This window comes from Nerophis ophidion, unplaced genomic scaffold (genome assembly GCF_033978795.1).
Source record: "Nerophis ophidion isolate RoL-2023_Sa unplaced genomic scaffold, RoL_Noph_v1.0 HiC_scaffold_46, whole genome shotgun sequence".
Taxonomy (NCBI): domain Eukaryota; kingdom Metazoa; phylum Chordata; class Actinopteri; order Syngnathiformes; family Syngnathidae; genus Nerophis; species Nerophis ophidion.
The window spans coordinates 480,001-501,578 of NW_026906968.1; the positions used below are offsets into that span (position 1 = coordinate 480,001).

General features: G+C 38.9%; 3 protein-coding genes and 1 non-coding gene across 6 annotated transcripts in view; 1 reads left to right on the forward strand and 3 right to left on the reverse strand.

Moving 5' to 3' along the window:
- LOC133546880 (oocyte zinc finger protein XlCOF7.1-like) overlaps positions 1-7,294 on the reverse strand; it is a 7,563-nt gene extending 269 nt beyond the window's left edge. The window contains exons 1-2 of the mRNA XM_061892733.1: positions 6,789-7,294; positions 1-1,370 (exon numbers count right to left, since the gene is read on the reverse strand). The exon at positions 1-1,370 is cut by the window's left edge and continues 269 nt beyond it. Coding sequence (XP_061748717.1) covers positions 562-1,370; positions 6,789-6,975 — 996 coding nt within the window. The 5' untranslated portion in view covers positions 6,976-7,294 and the 3' untranslated portion in view covers positions 1-561. The remainder of the gene's footprint in view (positions 1,371-6,788) is intronic.
- The window catches only part of LOC133546862 (gastrula zinc finger protein XlCGF57.1-like), a 67,839-nt gene that overhangs the window by 34,959 nt on the left and 11,302 nt on the right, over positions 1-21,578 (reverse strand). For 2 of the 3 annotated variants that reach the window (XM_061892699.1, XM_061892698.1), the window contains one exon: positions 17,705-19,739. The exons of the other annotated variant lie outside the window; for it this stretch is intronic. In XM_061892699.1, the coding sequence (XP_061748683.1) occupies positions 18,172-19,739 (1,568 nt within the window). In that variant the 3' untranslated portion in view covers positions 17,705-18,171. Of the gene's footprint in view, positions 1-17,704; positions 19,740-21,578 lie in introns of those variants that run through there. 3 annotated transcript variants of the gene reach the window in all.
- Positions 1-21,578, forward strand: part of LOC133546870 (oocyte zinc finger protein XlCOF8.4-like) — an 80,899-nt gene that overhangs the window by 26,399 nt on the left and 32,922 nt on the right. The window lies entirely within an intron of this gene.
- trnak-uuu (transfer RNA lysine (anticodon UUU)) lies at positions 10,882-10,954 on the reverse strand. The gene has a single exon. It is a non-coding gene; the product is annotated as a tRNA-Lys (tRNA).

The following is a 21,578-nucleotide window of genomic DNA, read 5'->3' on the forward strand; positions in this document are numbered from 1 at the left end:
GTATATCATATAAAGGTGATAATCTATGGGATTATCAACAATTACAACTACAAATAAGTAATACTTTTATATTTCAAACTGTCTAATCTATAAATGTAGAAGCATATTGAACAGATTGTTAGACAAACAACAATGTCACACATGTTATATGTGATGATGTTGTTAGAAAGTCAAAATGAAAGTCTGGACAGTTTATTTCAAATCCTGCAGTTTCATTTGCTGCTGCTGTTCTCACCAGCACACTTGTGTTTCTTACACTGGTACTTAGAAGACAATCTTTCACCACACACACTGCAACTCAACACTTTCTCTCCTGGGTGTCTTCTCATGTGTGCTACAAGGGTTGATCGTCAACAAAAGCTTCTGTTGCAGATTGAACAGGAATGTGATTTTTCACCAGTGTGTGTTCTCGTGTGTACTTTCGCATATGTACTTCTTGTAAAACCTTTACCACAGGTCGAACAGGAAAAAGGTTTTTCTCCAGTGTGTGTTCTCTTGTGTCTTTTCAAATTATTACTTTGTGCAAAACCTTTACCACAGATTGAACAAGAAACGTTTTTTTCACCAGTGTGTTCTCATGTGTACTTTCAAATTTTGACGTTGTGTAAAACCTTTACCACATATTGAACAAGAAAAAGGTTTTTCTCCAGTGTGTGTTCTCATGTGTCTTTTCAAATCGTGACTTTGTGCAAAACCTTTACTACAGAGTGAACAAGAAAAAGGTTTTTCTCCAGTGTGTGTTCTCATGTGTCTTTTCAGACTACAATGGTATTGAAAGGTTTTGTGACAGTGAGAACATGTGAAGTGAGTGTTGTCAGTGTGACATGTCTTATCATCTTTAGAGTCTTCATCATCAGTGTCAGGAGAGTGTGACGTTGTGTCCTCACTATCTGATAGTGGAGCTAAGAGCTTGTCTGCTTGTGATCCTCCACAGTGGTCTCCATCAGCTTCTGTTGTCATGTGTTGTGTTGAGCTGCTGCTTGGAGGCTCCCCCCCTCCCCTCTCCTCACTTTCACCTTTCACCTCATCATCTTCACTCTTCACAGGGACACCAGTCACTGGGAACTCCTCCAACCATTTAGGCTGACTGATGCCCTTTTCCTCCTCTTCCTCTTTAATCTGCGGCGGCTCTTGGTCCTCCTCTTCCTCTTTGAAGTAAGGGGTCAGTGGGTACTCCTCTTCCTGTTTAATGTGAGGGGTCAGTGGGTCCTCCTCTTTATTTTTGATGTGTAAGTTCAGTGGGTCCTCCGCTTGCCCTTTAATGTGAAGGGTCAGTTTAACACTATGGGTCTGTGGCGTCTCAACTTCCTCTTTAATGTGGGGGGACTGTGGTTCCTCTTCCTGCTCACGAAAAATATGTTCTTCGACGTCTACGGGACGGGAGAAAACAAACATTCTTGATAAAAGTCCAGCTTTGCTCAGTCACATGAGACATTGTCCTGCACCAACATATGATCTCACAATCTCATCAGTTTCCCCTCACAGCAGTCAGGGTACTTCCAGCTGACACATGAAGAAGACATTCAGGGGAATGCCTTTCCAGGCCAACAACCAATCCTCCTTATTCATATAAAAACATCTTAAAAGTCATTCCTGCAATCCTTAATGGTAGACGCCATACGTAAAAGTTTGCTGTTCTCTCTCTAAATAAGTCATACACACACAGGAAATAATGTACCACATGCCAGCCTCCACGCAGTAGTACTAGTGATGAGCTCCCCCTGCTGGTGGACAATAATTACTGTCATTTTCACATTCATCTTTAGAGACATGTCTGCTCTAAAAATAGCATGAGCATAGTCAACATCCATCCATCCATTTTCTACTGTACTGTTCGAGGTCAAGCATGTTGGCCAAAAAAGATGACATCTGTTTTGCTTTCATTTAGATAATGTCACCACAGTTAAACTGGGAAGAAGTAATCAGATTACTGACTACTCCTTCAAAAGATAACTTGTTTACCTTATTAATAATAGTAATATTGAATTAATTTAAAGTGTTTCTAGACACTCAAATTGCGTTACAGTGAGAACTGAGAAGACATCATTCATGCAGTCCACCCACTCAATGTGGTAAGCTACATTTAATTATTATAATAATATTAAGTAGATGAAGAAATTCCTGAAAGAATTGTGTTTGAATGCTCCAATGCTGAAGCTGAACTGAAAAGTTGACAGAATGTAGTATGAATGTAAGAATAGTTTAAATGTTGAAGAGTTTGAATCTCGGGAAAACTGGGATTTTTTTAAGTTCTTAAACCAACATGCTTTTTTTGTGCTGACTCAGAGGAATGTTTTGACAGTGGACCGGTTGAAATGGGTTGAACAATGTGAAAGGAGTCATTGCACTAAAGAAGGTTGGAAATAAGGTTAGAAAAAACTGGGAATTCCTGGAAATTTGTCGAATGTGGAAAACTAGTTGTTTGTATTTCCAGGATGAATTGAATGTGTTGAAGGTAGAATGGTTTGAAACATGTGGGAATTGTGGAAATTTGAAAAATGGATAGTTATTTTTAAATGGGGAAAAATGTCCCTAAAAACTGGGAATTCCAGACAATTTCTTTGAATAAGTGTTGAAAGGGAGCACACAATTCCTGAACACACTGAATATTTTGAAGTTGGAACGGTTTGAATCAGATGAAAAATGTGGGAGTTGTGGAACTTTCATTTTATTCCTTTCAATAGGAATTTCATATAAATTTTGGAGAATTTCGGGGAAAGCAGGAATTTTTTCAAAAATGCTAAAAAATGTGAATGTTCTGAATGAGTTGAAATGGTTGGTGTTAGAATTTTTCAGATCGGTTGAGAAATGTTGAAGTCGTAACATTTTTGATTGAGAAATGGTTTTATGGAATTCCTTGAATTTCGGGAAAACCGGGATTTTTCCAATTTAAAAAACACATTTGTTTTCTGTCCTGATTAAGAGAAATGATTTGGCGGTGGAACGGTTGAAGTGGGTTGAAAAATTTTATATTTTCAATTTCCAGAATTAGTGGAATATGTTGCAGGTGGAATTGTTTGAATTGGTTGAAAAATGTGGAAATGGTGGCACTTTGAAAAATGGCTAATTCATTTTGAATGGGGAAAAATGTCACGCAAAACGTGGAATTCTGGCAATTTTTGGAATTTGTCAAGGAAACCCTGTGATTACCGAATAGGCTGAACAGTTTGAAGTTGGAACGGTGTGAATCGGATGAAAAATGTTTAGTTGGGGAACTTTGAAAAATGTACCATTATTTTCAATGACAATTTCATGAAAATTTTGGAAATTTGGGAAAAGCAGAATTCTTTTAGAAAATGCTAAAATATGTTAATGTTCTGAATGAGTTGGAATTTTTCAAATCGGTCAGTAGTAACTTTTTTTTGTTGAGAAATAGTATGGTAGAATTCCTGGAATTTTGGGAAAACCAGGAATTTTTCCAGAGAAAAAAACAACTTTGTTTTTTGTCCTCTTTAAGAGGAATGATTTGCTGGTGGAACGGTTGAAGTGGGTCGAAAAATGTGGTCGACACAAAAAAGGGTGAAGAAAGGGATTGAAAAAAATGAGAATTTTGGGTATTCTTCAAAATTTTTTGAACTTGGAAAAATGATAGTTTGAATGTCCAGGTTTAGTGAAACATGTAGAAGATGGAATGATTTGAATCACTTGAAAAAAGTGGAAATGGTGGAAGTTTGAAAAACAGCCAAATTATTTTGAATGGGAAAAATGACTAAGCACTTACTTATTCATGTTTCAAGCTATGTTTAGCCTTGTTCTACAGTCCTTCAGTGATAATAATACATGTAGGAAATGTAATGTATTTGCTGCAATGGAGGATGGTTGAAGGTGTGATGGAAGAAGACACAGTTTGCTGTCGTGACAACTAATTCCTCTGCTCGGCCAACTGAACATCAAAAATACAAATCAGCGGTTAAAAATCTGGACGTTTGGGGTCTTTGTGAGTGGAAAAAATGTAATTTCACAATTTCGCGACACAAAAAGACCTGGCAATAATGTCCCATACTAAATCGGGGTTTTAAGATTTGATGGGCATGAAGGCCTAGTAGTACAAAGTTTAGTTTCTACACAGTTTGGTGAATATATGTATGTAAGTAAAAATGCCTGCGATGAGGTGGCGACTTGTCCAGGGTGTACACCACCTCTGTTGTGATCCGATTCCTGGATCACATCTTTTGTCTATATTTGAGTCTTTTGTGTTTCTTGTTTATGGTTTGATTCTTCCGATTCTTAGTTAGTGCACTTCCTAGTTTGTATTGGTCACCATAGCGACTTCATTTGTTCCAACTGCACTGGCGCCCGGCGCACACCTGTCTTTGATGACCATTTCTGTATTTATACCTGCCTTTGTTGGGTCTGAGTTCTTCACTTGCTTTATGCAACACTCACGTTTGGTTAAGTTTGTCCTGTTCTGGCTTGCTACGTTCCTCCTTAGCTTCTGTGCGCTCGACACGCGCTTCTGTGGACTTTTTACTCAGTGTTAGCGTTTAGCCTAGCTCCCGGTGAGTTGCACGCGCTTTCTTTTGCCTTTGTATCAGTGTTCTTTTATTATTTTATATATTAAATCCAGCTCCTACCTGCTAACTTGCTTGTCTGGTCCCGTGCATCTTGAGTTGACATCCCCACGCATCACAATGTGTTCCGAACGTGACAACCTCCTGCCTGATTGCAGCTGAGATAGGCTCCAGCGACCCCCGGATGGAAAATAGATGGATGGATGGAAGAACAATTCATCTGTTGACTGTTGTCTTATGTCACTTTTGTTAAACTAAAATATTACTTGTTAAACCTTTGTACAAATTTAAAACGATCGCAATGCTAATTTTTGTTAGCCTATCAATGTGGTCGTCCATTGTAGGTTAGCATTAAGCTAGTGGCGCAAAAGCCAACTTTTTTCCTTTATGGTTGTATTGTTTTTTGTTTTTTTTTAGGTTTATACCAAACCGTATTGTTGATTGAACAAGATTGTTACATGTATGTGCAAGTCTTTTGCAGGCTCCTCAAACACACGGCGGAGAGAGCGTGGCGTCACTCCGGTGGGTGTACGGATGTGTCCAAGGTACGTAGACACAGAAAACTCCCCCACAATGGTAATAAACTTCCTCGTCCTCTACACGTCACAACGACTATTACTGTGAAACATGCAACCGTCCCGTCCTTGAGGTGCCCATTTGAAATAGCGACTAAACTACGAAGTTAAAGTTGGAAAATCCATAATCCACAACACATCTCATCTGCTTGTGTTGTTGTGAACGACATCATCCATGTAGGATTAATGTACAAACAGCACAGCAGTCGCAACTTGAGTCTCTCCCTCCTTTTTTTTTTTAACCAGCCTCAAATGGCCTCCACACTTCAAGCTGAGAACAGCAGCACACTTCCCCCTTCACAATAATAGGTCTGACTGCGCTAACAAAGGTTTCAAAAAAGCACCTCACACAAGCATGATGAACTTATCCATGCATTGACCCAAAGTACGGGTCAAATTTGTCCAACGATGTATTTCACCAATAAATGTGAGAGATTCTGCATTTAATTAATAAACATTGTATACATTTTTATTTGACAAAAAAAGCACACACTTAAATGGTAGTAAAAAAAAAAGTGTAAAAGGTAAAAAATGGAACTAAAAACAATTAAAACATAAAACAAAATTTTACTGTCTTTTTTTATTGCCATTGTTACTTAAATTTATGTGAACTATTTTTTTTACTTGTGGTTGATTAGTTACTAACTCATATCCGTTTTTTAAACTATATTTAACGTTGAGTTTTGGTAATGAAAACAAATACTGGTGTTTTCAAATGAATGAATAATTGTGTAATTGTGATTACAATATCAATCAAAATAATGGCGATTATTATTTTTCCCACAATGGTCCAGCCCTAACTGTACCCTTTTTAAACAAAGGGTGCACAATACAATCTATTCTCCATATTTCATTAACTCAAATTTATCTTTCATGCATCTCAAGAATATAAATATCATTCCATGATGTGCTTTTTCCATCCATCATCCATTTTCTACCTCTTGTCCCTTTTGGGATCACGGGGGGCGGAAGGTGGGCTACACCCTGGAAAATTCCATAAAAACTTGAAACAATGTTTTAAATGTTATCCTAATTAAAAAATATACCCTCCAGTTTGTGGCTATTATAATGAATATTTCTAGAGGATATGCATTTTTACAGCATGTTTTAAAGGGATAGCATTTAAGAAAAAGACTTCTGGGTATATTATATTGATCAACTCATTCTTATTTAGGGGGCTTAGTGAGCGGAATAGAGGTGATCCCATTGACTCCATTGTTAGAATTAGGATAGTTAAGATTTTGCTAACGTTTGTTTCCAACTTAGAATGCATACAAAATAAAAACATATTATTGTCTTACATAAGGATTGTGAAAGACAGGCAAAATAAATAAAAAAAATCAGATCCCCATTGATAATTTTTCTACATCCTGTGAACGGGCTGATGCTGTGGTGAACGTGAGAAAATAAATACATGTCAGGAAAATGCAAATGTCAGCAAAAATGGCTGGAAAAAGTTTTAAAACCTGGTTAAAGATTGTTGGCGGTAAACCCAGAGAGGCATGTGCATGTTGTAAAACGATGTTAGAATTAGCTTTATTATTTGAGTTAAGGGGGCCCCGTCATGGGGGCCGCCCCCGGCCCAGCTCTGACTTGTTCCACCACTGTTCATCCTGATTATATTATAAAATGTAAATGTCATTTTCTTGTAATTATTCAAATATAGTGTTAGTAAAGATGTGAGAGTAATAAGTAAACAAACCTGTTCTGTGTAACACAACTTGATGTTTCTTGAAAACAGCGTCCAGTAGTTGATTGTTCTCCTCTTTAGTTCTAGAAAGTTCCGCCTGGTATTCTGCTATCGTTCTTTCTAACACTACAAATATTTCTTCAACGGCAGCAGTTAGTCGCTGATCCACCAACGCTCTCAACATTTGTAATGTAGACATTTTCACACAATCACAACACTTTACTCTCACACTTGATCTCTACTTAGCGATGTGTTGATAACTTCTGTGTCTTCTGTTAGCAGCTAACAAGCTAAGCTAACTAGCGAGCTAAGCTAACTAACAAGCAAAGATAGCACGAGAAGCAGCACAGTGCTTCTAGCGCATCCAGACCACTTTATCCTTAAATAAAGAATCAAATATGTATTTTATACGACGTAAATATTTCAAACTGGAGAAAAAATAATAGGACTGACTTATTAGCGTCTTTCTCATTCGATGTGCTCTTTCTGATGTCTTCCGTTTACCCCGGAAGCTGGGAATGACGTCACAGCCGGGTGGACGAAGAGGTAGCTCTATATAAGATATTGCCTGCTGTCACTGTTACCATGCTTTTCTTTTACGTAATATTTATTTGAATATCAACGTGATATAAAAGAGTGTTTTGTTTCTAAAAGTAAATTCAAAGTATATCAAACAAAGCTTTATTTTGGGGTTCAGTGGCGCCCCCCTGCGACATTCATTGCAATGACAAGAGTGAAAGTGCTAGAAATTGTAGCGATATTACTGCCTGATTTATTTAAATGTACCCTTCCACGTGTTTTTATTGTTGTTCCCTTTTATATTGTGATAAAGTCCTTTATTTTCTAAACTTGAAAATGTCATACATTCTGAATTCATTACACATCAACTAAAATATTGCAAGCCTTTTATTATCTCAATATTGCTGATTATGGCATACAGCTTAAGAAAACTCAAAAGTCGTATCTCAAAAAATTTTAATATTTCCTCAGACCAAGTAAAAAAGCTGTATGCCATAATCAGCAATATTAAAATAAAAGGCTTGCTATATTTCAGTTGATGTGCAATGAATCCAGAATGTATAACATTTTCATGTTTTTAGTTGCATTACAGAAAATAAAGGACTTTATCACAATATTCTAATTCTCTGAGACAGTCCTGTATTTTTATATAAAAAAACATGAATAAAACATTCAGATGTCACAGAACGTGATGTCGCATGAGCTCTGTCATTAAAACAAATCGTAAGTCCAGGAAGTGATGTAGTCTTTGCGCATGCGTGGATTTATCGTGTCATGAATTAATTTTAATTTTTAAAAAGTGTGAAACATTAGTTCTAATGCACAAAAGTCTCTTTTTTACGTTAAATCCAAATTCTCACTTTGTGTTCATGATTTCAATTTATTAATTCATTCTTGGAAGATTGTAAAAAATAGAAAAAGCCCTTAAATGACTATATTTATTGGAATTATTTAAGTGGTTTTAAATAAGCAGGTGTAAGTTTATTTATTTATATATTTTTTTATTTTAATCTTTTTCAAATGGTCTCATATTTACTTTTATTTGAACGGGTTTTGTTTATTGGAGGATTGGATTTAATGTGATGTTTGAAAATATTGAAAAAACATTGACTCCAATTGTATTGAAAGTACCTGAAATGAGATATTCTTATTCAAACAGGGATAGTAGGTCCATTCTATGTGCCATACTTGATAATTTCGCGATATTGCCATATTTTTGCTGAAAGGATTTAGTAGAGAACATCCACAATAAAGTTCGCAACTTTCGGTGCTAACAGAAAAGCCTTGCCACTACCGGAAGTCGCATACGATGACATCACATGTTGATGGCTCCTCACATCCTCACATTGTTTTTATTGGGAGCCTCCAACAAAAAATGCTATTCGGACCGAGAAAAAGACAATTTCCCCATTAATTTGAGCGGGGATGAAAGATTTGTATTTGAGGATATTGATAGCGACGGACTAGAAAAAAAAAAACAAGTTAAAAAAAAAAAAGGCGATTGCATTGGGACGGATTCAGATGTTTTTAGACACATTTACTAGGATAATTCTAGGAAATCCCTTATCTTTCTATTGTGTTGCTAGTGTTTTAGTGAGTTTAACAGTGCTGAATAGTCAGAGGGGTGTGTCTCCACGGGTGTCTTGACACCAGTCTCTCAGAGGAGTCGACGGCAGCTTTATGGACGGCACAAGCTCAGCTGATCTCCAATAAGATGCGACTTTTTACCACAATTTTCTCACCGAAACCTGCTGGTTGACATTCGGTCGGGATCCATGTTCGCTTGAAAGCGCTCTGATCCATAGTAAAGTTTCACCTCCGGGAATTTTAAACAAGGAATCACCGTGTGTTTGTGTGGCTAAAGGCTAAAGCTTCCCAACTCCATCTTTCTACTTTGACTTCTCCAATAGTAATTGAACAAATTGCAAAAGATTCAGCAACACAAATCTCCAAAATATTGTGTAATTATGCGATTAAAGCAGACAACTTCTAGCTGTGTGTGTGTGTGTGTGTGTGTGCAGCGCTCATATTTCCTAACAGCCCGTGACGTCACGCGTACACGTCATCATTACGCGAGGTTTTCATGAAAAAACTCCCGGGAAATGTCGAATTGCTCATTAGTAAACTAAAAAGGCCGTATTGGCATGTGTTGCAATGTTAATATTTCATCATTGATATATAAACTATCAGACTGTGTGGTGGCTAGTAGTGGCTTTCAGTAGGCCTTTAATGTGTCTATACATTGTTTATGTATGTTTAATTGTTCAATAAAAAATAACATACATACTCAGAAGCAAAACTTCAAAAAATAGTAACAAAAATGAGCAGAAGCATTTCAATCATAAGAAGAAGTGTCTATTTTTGAACTAACACAACTATGAAGCAAATGATACAATCCCTTGTATTGTCTCATTTTGACTCCTGCCCAGCAATCTGCTCTAATGCATCTAAACGAGATCTAAATCAAATCCAGCTTACCCAAAACAGAGCTGCCAGACTAGCTCTCCATTGCTCATTTAGGACCGGCATTGAGATCATGCATCATGAATTGTGTTGGATGACAGTTGCTGAAAGACTAGCCTGTAGTTTGATTCTATTTTTAAAAAACAACATTTATAAATACCATAAACCTTAAGCTTGCTGCCAGGAATCTTAGCATCAGTTGTCACACAACTTTCCGTCATTTTTAATTTGGACAACCGTTGTTACGGCTATTCTGTTGTTCCAAAAAGTTACAAAAAAATAAAAATAAAGATTGCAGAGTTGCCTTGAGGAGGAGGTTTATGACGCACTAAATTCTTCAATAAGATACTTCCAGATTCAAAATGTTGATCATTTATTTTCTCAAACGAAACAATTTCTCCGTGGTTGACTTTCTATATAATGGAAATAACTTATTTAGTGTAAACAAACTATATCACTCCTCACTCCTTCAGCATGACGGACAGACCAAGGCAGCGCCCAGCTGTGCTGTCTTCTTAATTATAGGAGGAGGAAGTGGCTCACCAGGAGGAGTGTGAGCAGCTGAACACGATAATAATTCATCTAAACATCCAATAATCAACATCATCATTGGCATTGGATTCCATTGTCAAAACACTTAATAAATAAATATAAATAGGCTCCAAGAACTGTTATTTTGTTTAACGGTGTATCTTTCCTCATGCCAATGTTTGGTATTTAACTGACGCTTTCATCGGGCTGTTTCAAACACAAATTTGTTGTCTTAAGGGTTTGTCTTGGACTGTATAACTTGAAAGTGAGAGTAATAAAGCTGAGCTCAGTGTGATGTGAGGGTGCATCTAACACACCTACAGCAAAATATTAACTACAACTTTTTCCATACAGTTACACTGTCTAACAATTTGACTTTAAAGTATTGCGTTTAATCCTTCAAATGATCACATTAACGCTCTCCCACCTGAACTAAAGTGGATGTGAGGGAGGTTTTTGGTTTCAGTTTTTCAAATGAAATAGAGAAAAAGCAATCACTGTTAAAAACTGTTCAAATTTAATACAGGTACAAGGACTGCTACCACGGGGCAAAGGGATGTATTTTAAGAAGTGTAAAGAGGTTAACATCAGCCACTTGAACAGGGACTTGAACCCTGGACCCTCAAATTAAAAGTCTGATGCTCTGCCAACTGAGCTACCCAGGACCTTGTCAATGCTGATTTGTCCAACATCTGAGATAACATCCATATTGGCAATCTCGGGTCAATCAATCAATCAATCAATGTTTACTTATATAGCCCTAAATCACTAGTGTCTCAAAGGGCTGCACAAACCACCACGACGTCCTCGGTAGGCCCACATAAGGGCAAGGAAAACTCACACCCAGTGGGACATCGGTGACAATAATGACCCAGTGGGACGTCGGTGACAATAATGACTATGAGAACCTTAGAGAGGAGGAAAGCAATGGATGTCGAGCGGGTCTAACATGATACTGTGAAAGTTCAATCCACAATGGATCCAACACAGTCGCGAGAGTCCAGTCCAAAGCGGATCCAACACAGCAGCGAGAGTCCCGTTCACAGCGGAGCCAGCAGGAAACCATCCCAAGCGGAGGGGGATCAGCAGCGCAGAGATGTCCCCATCCGATACACAGGCAAGCAGTACATGGCCACCGGATCGGACCGGACCCCCTCCACAAGGGAGAGTGGGACATAGAAGAAAAAGAAAAGAAGCGGCAGATCAACTGGTCTAAAAAGGGAGTCTATTTAAAGGCTAGAGTATACAAATGAGTTTTAAGGTGAGACTTAAATGCTTCTACTGAGGTGGCATCTCGAACTGTTACCGGGAGGGTATTCCAGAGTACTGGAGCCCGAACGGAAAACGCTCTATAGCCCGCAGACTTTTTTTGGGGTTTGGGAATCACTAACAAGCCGGAGTCCTTTGAACGCAGATTTCTTGCCGGGACATATGGTACAATACAATCGGCAAGATAGGATGGAGCTAAACCGTGTAGTATTTTATACGTAAGTAGTAAAACCTTAAAGTCACATCTTAAGTGCACAGGAAGCCAGTGCAGGTGAGCCAGTATAGGTATATATGTATGTATATATGTATATAAAGGTATATACAGTATAGGTATATATGTATGTATATATGTATATAAAGGTATATACAGTACAGGCGGAATGTGATCAAACTTTCTTGTTCTTGTCAAAAGTCTAGCAGCCGCATTTTGTACCAACTGTAATCTTTTAATGCTAGACATGGGGAGACCCGAAAATAATACGTTACAGTAATCGAGACGAGACGTAACAAACGCATGGATAATGATCTCAGCGTCTTTAGTGGACAGAATGGAGCGAATTTTAGCGATATTACGGAGATGAAAGAAGGCCGTTTTAGTAACGCTTTTAATGTGTGCCTCAAAGGAGAGAGTTGGGTCGAAGATAATACCCAGATTCTTTACCGTGTCGCCTTGTTTAATTGTTTGGTTGTCAAATGTTAGAGTTGTATTATTAAATAGAGTTCGGTGTCTAGCAGGACCGATAATCAGCATTTCCGTTTTTTTGGCGTTGAGTTGCAAAAAGTTAGCGGACATCCAATGTTTAATTTCATTAAGACACGCCTCCAGCTGACTACAATCCGGCGTGTTGGTCAGCTTTAGGGGCATGTAGAGTTGGGTGTCATCAGCATAACAGTGACAGCTAACACCGTATTTGCGTATGATGTCACCTAGCGGCAGCATGTAGATGCTGAAGAGTGCAGGGCCAAGGACCGAACCCTGGGGAACTCCACACGTTACCTTAACGTAGTCCGAGGTCACATTGTTATGGGAGACACACTGCATCCTATCAGTAAGATAAGAGTTAAACCAAGACAGGGCTAAGTCTGACATACCAATTCGTGTTTTGATACGTTCTAATAAAATATTATGATCGACGGTATCGAAAGCAGCGCTAAGATCGAGGAGCAGCAACATAGATGACGCATCAGAATCCATCGTTAGCAATAGATCATTAGTCATTTTTGCGAGGGCTGTCTCCGTGGAGTGATTTGCCCTGAAACCGGATTGAAAGGTTTCACATAGATTGTTAGACGCTAAGTGTTCATTTAACTGCTCCGCAAAAATTTTTTCAAGGATTTTTGAAATAAAGGGAAGGTGAGACACCGGTCGGTAGTTTACCATGAGGTCAGGATCGAGGTTAGGTCTTTTAAGAAGAGGATGAATAACCGCTTTTTTGAATGCTAGGGGAACAGTGCCCGAGGAGAGTGATAAGTTTATAATATTTAGCACTGATGGACCTAATAATACAAAGAGCTCCTTGATCAGTTTCCCAGGAAGAGGGTCAAGTAAGCATGTTGTCTGTTTTATTCCATTTATACGTTGTAACAATTCCTCTAATGTTATTTCCTCAAAACGAGAGAACGAGAGAAACTATTTTGGAGGGCAGTATCCGCCGTATATACCATTGTGTCAGTGTTAATAGAACCCCGTTGTAGCTGGGACGCATTGTCTTTAATCTCCTTTCTAATGACTTCAATTTTCTTACTAAAGAATTGCATAAAGTCATCAGCTGAGTGGGTGGAGCTACTGGAAGGAGTCCCTTGTTGGGTTAGCGATGCTACCGTACTAAACAAAAATTTAGGATCATTTTTATTACGGTGGATGAGATTTGAGTAATATTTAGCTTTAGCTAAGGTAAGCATGCGTTTATAAGTTATTAAACCATCACTCCATGCTTGATGGTGCACCTCAAGTTTAGTCGTGCGCCATTTGCGTTCCAGCTTTCTACATAATAATTTCTGAGCTCTAGTTTCTTCTGTAAACCACGGGGTGCGCTTTTTTGGAGCCTTTTTTAACTTTAGCGGTGCTATGTTATCAATGGTTTCGCGCAGGGTGTCGTTAAAGTTGTTAGTGAGGTTATCAATAGAGCCCACATACTTTGGGAATGGTGCCATTACCGAGGGCAGTAGGTCAGCAAGAGTTGTCGTTGTGGCTGTATTAATGTTGCGGCTGCTATAGCAGTTATTATTATTATTAGTTTGACGAACATGCGTCTGAACCTCGAATTTTATAAGGTAATGATCGGACAATACTTTAGTATACGGGAGTATCGTAACTTTGGAGACGGTGATACCCCTGACAAGCACTAGGTCTATCGTATTACCGTTTCGATGCGTGGGTTCATTTATTATTTGTGTGAGACCACAGCTATCAATTACAGTCTGGAGCGCTACGCACGGTGGGTCCGATGGGGTATTCATATGGATATTAAAGTCCCTCATTATGATTATATTATCGGCGTGAAGGTGAAGGTGAAGGTGAATCAGTCAGCATGTTCAGTGACAAGGTGGCAATTATCCATCCATCCATTTTCTACCGCTTATTCCCTTTTGGGGTCGCGGGGGGCGTTGGCGCCTATCTCAGCTACAATCGGGCGGAAGGCGGGGTACACCCTGGACAAGTCACCACCTCATCGCATGGCCAACACAGATAGACAGACAACATTCACAATCTAGGGCCAATTTAGTGTTGCCAATCAACCTATCCTCAGGTGCATGTCTTTGGAGGTGGGAGGAAGCCGGAGTATCCGGAGGGAACCCACGCATTCACGGGGAGAACATGCAAACTCCACACAGAAAGATCCCGAGCCTGGGATTGAACCCAGGACTGCAGGACCTTCGTATTGTGAGGCAGACGCACTAACCCCTCTTCCACCGTGTAGCCCTTGCCAGAAGCATTTTACTTCAATTTTTAGTGGAGGTTAGCTGCAACAGGTAGAGCTGGTGAAGGCCCAGGCTGCAACAAATAGAAGGTCACTAGATTTTAAAGTCCAACATAAGCAGTCAGTAAAGCCCTGTTTTGGTAGTAAGCCTAATGTAAACTGTGTGTTCCTTTGGCCTAAGATGTTTACAATATACAACTTGTACTACAGTAAAATCAGGCTTCACATAGGGCTAGTGGTGCAATGGATAACGCGTCTGACTACGGATCAGAGGATTCGAGTTTACAGATGAGAAGATTCTAGTTTCAACTTCTGTCTATCTTGTTGTTATTTGTCAATTGAACTGAAACAAAAGTCAGTACCATTTCTTAGGGACTGTTTTTTTGCTTTTAAAATAAATATCTACTAACTGGAACATGCATAAGTTGTCTTTTTTATTGTGAATAGATAACTGGAAGATGTATCTGTTGGTATACTCGGGACATTCAATCAGAATAAAGTGGATGAGGAAAAAGGTGAAACAAAACAAATCTTGCCTGAGCACGGCTTCCTCTTGTTAGAGTAAAACATGTTGGGGCTTGGTCACTAGCATTCAAAGTAGTTGTGACTATTCTGTCTATGAACATGAACAGGGAAGCAAACACATTATCAGTCTGGATGGTTTGTTACAGCTGTGATGGTATAGTGGTTAGTACTCTGTGTTGTGGCTGCAGCAACCCTGGTGTGACTCCGGGTCATGGCACCATACCCTTTCATCAAGCTGTACTTTTTTGATGATGATTTTTGAAAAAAGAGGTATGTTGTTCCCTCTGGTAAGTGGTTGAACAAGATGTGAAACCAACCAGGTACTCTGGTGAAATTAAAAATATCTATTTGATGTCATTACAGTATTGTCCTTGATGCATCATTTAATATGACTGATGTGTGCTTTGTGCTGTTACTTTATCACTTGGTAAAATTGCATTATAAACTCAGTCAATCAATCATTACTTTCTTTCTTTAGTTTATTTCGAATATGAACGTACTTACGGGCTTCACGGTGGAAGAGGGGTTAGTGCGTCTGCCTCACAATACGAAGGTCCTGAGTAGTCGGGGGTTCAATCCCGGGCTCGGGATATTTCTGTGTGGAGTTTGCATGTTCTCCCCGTGACTGTGGGGGTGTCCTCCGGGTACTCCGACTTCCTCCCACCTCCAAAGACATGCACCTGGGGATAGGCCCCTCCCACCTCCTATGACATGCACCTGGGGATAGGCCCCTCCCACTTCCAAAGACATGCACCTGGGGATAGGTTGATTGGCAACACTAAATGGTCCCTAGTGTGTGAAGTTGTCTGTCTATCTGTGTTGGCCCTGCCATGGGAAGGCGACTTGTCCAGGGTGTACACCGCCTTCTGCCCGATTGTAGCTGAGATAGGCACCAGCGCCCCCCCAAAGGGAATAAGCAGCAGAAAAATGGATGGATGGAACATACAACATAATACATCAGACAATTTCATATCATTTAACATTACATCATGTCCGAAAAGGAGTAGGAAGAAGCAAAGCTATTAAAATGAGTTGACTGAAGCTTTCTTAGCCATGTCTCTTTCTGTCATTAAACTCCCAAGTCCATTATCAATCCATGGGGCAGACTTAGTCTTGACTGAAAACTTTTTCAAATGGGCATGCTTGTCCACAACACTCATGTAAATTAACATAAATAAATCCAGTGCAGCCTCAGGGTCTCCCTCACTGCACACCTCCTTCCAATTTAAACAGCATATTTCATCAATAATACACTCATCAAATCTCTTATAAGACCTTGTAAAAATAATTTTTGCTTTAGGTTTAAGAACCCTTGTCTTTCTAGTGACTGCTATTGTATTGTGGTCAGTAAAACTTCCAGGAACCAAGACTGCTTTGCAGCATTGGTCACGGACATTTGTATAAATATGATCAATGCATGTAGCTAAAATAATACCATCACTATCTACACCTATTCTCGTGGGAGGGGCAACAATATGGGACAGATTGCTGTCATGGCGTGGTCGCATCTTTATGCGAGGACTGTTCTCCCAGGAATGCAGGACTGACGGCTCCGGACGAAGGCGTGAAGGTTGGATTAGATTTATTTAATATAAATCTCCCAACTACCAAAATACAGACAGTCCGCAGCATACAGCAAACAACAAAAAGGCAAGCGTGCCTAACAAACGTACATCTTAGACTTAGCATAGGCTATGGCATGGAACAAAAACTTACTTGGAAAAGGTGTGACGCAAACAATGAAACCAGGCCGACAAACTGGCAGAGACAGGCTTAAATAAAAGTTTCTTGATTAGAGCAGGTGCGTACCGGACACACGAGGCAGGTGAACCTAATAGGTAGCCATTGTTAACTAAAACAAACAAGGGTGCACAAATACAGGAACTAATGGAGTCCAAAACTTACAGAACATAACTAAACAACACATGATCTAGACCACAGATCATGACAATTGCAAGCATTTAAAATGGATAGTCAATTATTTGTGTTTGTACGCCCCTGTCCCAGCTAGTCAACATTCATATCACCCAGTAAATAGATTTCTCTATTCCCTGTCAAACATCTCACATAACTCCTTCAGATACAAAAGCATCAGCACTAGGAGGCCTATAGACACAGCATTTCAAATGTGCAAATTGTTAAAATACCAAGCTTCGACAAAACAACAGTTGTTAACTCACAAACATCAAAAGCGATTAACTAAGTGGATAAAATTGTGGCGAAAATAGCAAACTTTAAAGTTCAAGGCGAGCTGGAGGTTAGCGGAAGGGACTGGCTAGCTAGCCACCTGGCTAAAGACACACCAAGCTCGCTGACGGTCGGTGATATGTCTTTTAGACAAACAAATACGCCTTGATCACTTTAAAATCGTCCATAAAGTGTCCATAAAAGTATCCAGCATTGGCACCCTGATTACAATCTGATATATTTGTGACTCAAAATCGGATAAAACGCCAATTTCTGCCCTCGCCAACGGAAAAGCTCTATGAATTTATGCCAAGTAAATCTCTGTAGGATGATGTACAGAATTGGCTTTTGCCTGACATTCCAAACTTTGAATGATATTGATATTGTTTTGGAGGATGTTAAAAAAATAACAACAAAAAAAAACATTAAAATGTTTTAAAACACAATAATTGAAATTTGTGTTTTATCCACAAGTGTATGTTAGTAAAAACAAAACCATCCTTCCACAAACAATTCAGCCATTTCATCTATTTTTTTATATTGCATAAAGGTCTGGGGACATACATATAAAACAATCACAACACAATCATCATATTACAAAAGACAGTAATAAAGATAATTAATACAATGGATTATAGAGACCCAACAAATGATTAATAAAACTTAACATTTCAAAATTGTATAAAAGACAACTGTTCAAATGATGTAAAAAGTAAATAATAATATGCTTCCTGAAGTGGTCCAGAAGATGTTTCAGATGTGAACCAGTACATATGTATATAATAAATAGGGGCTAATCTATGGGATTATTACCATTAGAAATACAAATATGTAATATTTCCATATTCCAAACGATCTCATCTATAAATGTAGAAGCATATTAAAAAAGATTGTTACACAAACAATAACATGTTATATGTGCTGATGTTGTTAGAAAGTCAAAATGAAAGTCTGGACAGTTTATTTCAAATCCTGCAGTTTCATTTGCTGCTGCTGTTCTCACCAGCACACTTGTGTTTCTTACACTGGTACTTAGAAGACAATCTTTCACCACACACACTGCAATTCAACACTTTCTCTCCCGGGTGTATTCTCATGTGTACTACAAGGCTTGATCGTTCACCAAAGCTTCTGTTGCAGATTGAACAGGAATGTGATTTTTCACCAGTGTGTGTTCTCATGTGTACTTTCACATCTTGACTTTGTGTAAAACCTTTACCACAGGTTGAACAGGAAAAAGCTTTTTCACCAGTGTGTGTTCTCATGTGTCTTTTCAAACTTTGACTTTGTGTAAAACTTTTACCACAGGTTGAACAAGAAAAAGGTTTTTCACCAGTGTGTGTTCTCATGTGTACTTTCAAATCCTGACTTTGTGCAAAACCTTTACCACATATTGAACAAGAAAAAGTTTTTTTACCACTGTGTGTTCTCATGTGTGCTACAAGGGTTGGTTGGTCACCAAAGCTTCTGTTGCAGATTGAACAGGAATGTGATTTTTCACCAGTGTGTGTTCTCTTGTGTGCTTTCAAATTCTGACTTTGTGTAAAACCTTTACCACAGGTTGAACAGGAAAAAGCTTTTTCACCAGTGTGTGTTCTCATGTGTACTTTCAAATCCTGACTTTGTGCAAAACCTTTACCACAGATTGAACAGGAAAAAGGTTTTTCTCCAGTGTGTGTTCTCCAGTGTTTTTTCAAATCCTGACTTTGTGCAAAACTTTTACCACAGATTGAACAAGAAAATGTTTTTTCTCCAGTGTGTGTTCTCAAGTGCACTTTCAAATTGTGACTTTGTGTAAAACCTTTACTACAGAGTGAACAAGAAAAAGGTTTTTCTCCAGTGTGTGCTCTCATGTGTCTTTTCAGACGACAATGGTATTGAAAGGTTTTGTGACAGTGAGAACATTTGAAGTGAGTGTTGTCAGTGTGACATGTCTTATCATCTTTAGAGTCTTCATCATCAGTGTCAGGAGAGTGTGACGTTGTGTCCTCACTATCTGATAGTGGAGCTAAGAGCTTGTCTGCTTGTGATCCTCCACAGTGGTCTCCATCAGCTTCTGTTGTCATGTGTTGTGTTGAGCTGCTGCTTGGAGGCTCCCCCCCTCCCCTCTCCTCACTTTCACCTTTCACCTCATCATCTTCACTCTTCACAGGGACACCAGTCACTGGGAACTCCTCCAACCATTTAGGCTGACTGATGCCCTCTTCCTCCTCTTCCTCTTTAATGTGCGGCGGCTCTTGGTCCTCTTCTTCCTCTTTAAAGTAAGGGTTCAGTGGGTTCTCTTGCTCCTTAAAGGGAGGGGTCAGTGGATCATCCTCTTCCTTTTTGATGTGTAAGATCAGTGGGTCCTCCGCTTGCCCTTTAATGTGAAGGGTCAGTTTAACATTATGGGTCTGTGGCGCCTCATGTTCCTCTTTAATGTGGGGGGGATGTGGCTCCTCTCCTCCCTCTTTGATGTGTTGGGAATGTGGTACCTCTTCTTCCTTGTGTATGTGGGGGTACTGTGGTTCCACCTCCTGCTCATGAGGTAGATGTTCTTCATTGAGGTCTGCGGGACAGGACAAAACAAACATTCTTCAGAAAAGTCCAGCTTTGCTCAGTCACATGAGACATTGTCCTGCACCAACATATGATCTCACAATCTCATCAGTTTCCCCTCACAGCAGTCAGGGTACTTCCAGCTGACACATGAAGAAGACCTTCAGGGGAATGCCTTCCCAGGCCAACGTCCAATCCACCTTATTCATATAAAAACATCCTAAAAGTCCTTCCTGCAATCCTTAATGGTAGACGCCATACATGAAAGTGTGCTGTTCTCCCTCTGAATAAGTCATACACACACACAGGAAATAATGTACCACATGCCAGCCTCCACGCAGTAGTACTAGTAAAGAGCTCCCCCTGCTGGTGGACAATAATTACTGCCATTTTCACATTTATCTTTAGAGACACGTCTGCTCTAAAAATAGCATGAGCATAGTCAACATCCATCCATCCATTTTCTACTGTACTGTTCGAGGTCAAGCATGTTGGCCAAAAAAGATGACATCTGTTTTGCTTTCATTTAGATAATGTCGCCACAGTTAAACTGGGAAGAAGTAATCAGATTACTGACTACTCCTTCAAAAGATAACTTGTTTACCTTATTAATAATAGTAATATTGAATTAATTTAAAGTGTTTCTAGACACTCAAATTGCGTTAGAGTGAGAACTGAGAAGACATCATTCATGCAGTCCACACATTCAATGTGGTAAGCTACATTTAATTATTATAATAATATTAACTAGATGAAGCAATTCCTGAAAGAATTCTGTGTGAATTCTCCAATGCTGAAGTTGAACTGAAAGGTTGACAGAATGTAGTATGAATGTAAGAATAGTTTGAATGTTGAAGACTTTGAACTTCGGGAAAACCGGGATTTTTTAAAGTTCTTAAACCAACATGCTTTTTTGTCCTGACTCAGAGGAATGTTTTGACAGTGGAACGGTTGAAATGGGTTGAACAATGTGAAAGGAGTCATCGCACTAAAGAAGGTTGGAAATAAGGTTAGAAAAAAACGGGAATTCCTGTAAATTTGTTGAATGTGGAAAACTGGTTGTTTGAATTTCCAGGATGAATTGAATGTGTTGAAGGTAGAATGGTTTGAAACATGTGGGAATTGTGGAAATTTGAAACATGGATAATTCGTTTTGAATGGGGAAAATGTCCCTAAAAACCGGGAATTCCAGAAAATCCAGGAATTTCTTTTAATAAGTGTTGAAAGGGAGCACACAATTCCTGAACACACTGAATATTTTGAAGTTGGAACGGTTTGAATCAGATGAAAAATGTGGGAGTTCTGGAACTTTTATTTTATTCCTTTCAATGGGAATTTCATGGAAATTTTGGAGAATTTCGGGGAAAGCAGGAATTTTTTGGGACATGCTAAAAAATGTGAATGTTCTGAATGAGTTGAAATGGTTGGTGTTGGAATTTTTCAAATCGGTTTAGAAATGTTGAAGTCGTAACATTTTTAATTGAGAAATGGTTTTATGGAATTTCTTTAATTTCGGGAACACTGGAAATTTTTCCAATTCAAAAACAGCTTTGTTTTCTGTCCTGATTAAAAGGATTGATTTGACGGTGGAACGGTTAAGGTGGGTTGAAAAATGTTGTAATTTCAATTTCCAGAATTAGTGGAATATGTTGAATTGTTTGAATCGGTTGAAAAATGTGTAAATGGTGTCATTTTGAAAAAAAGCTCATTCATTTTAGAGAGGACCTCCCATTGGCTCCATTGCAAGTGGACTTTTATTTACATTTATGAGTAAGAATTAGGGCTGGGCGATATATGGAATATACTCCATATATCGAGACAACCGTAATATGTCAAGTATGTAAGGCTG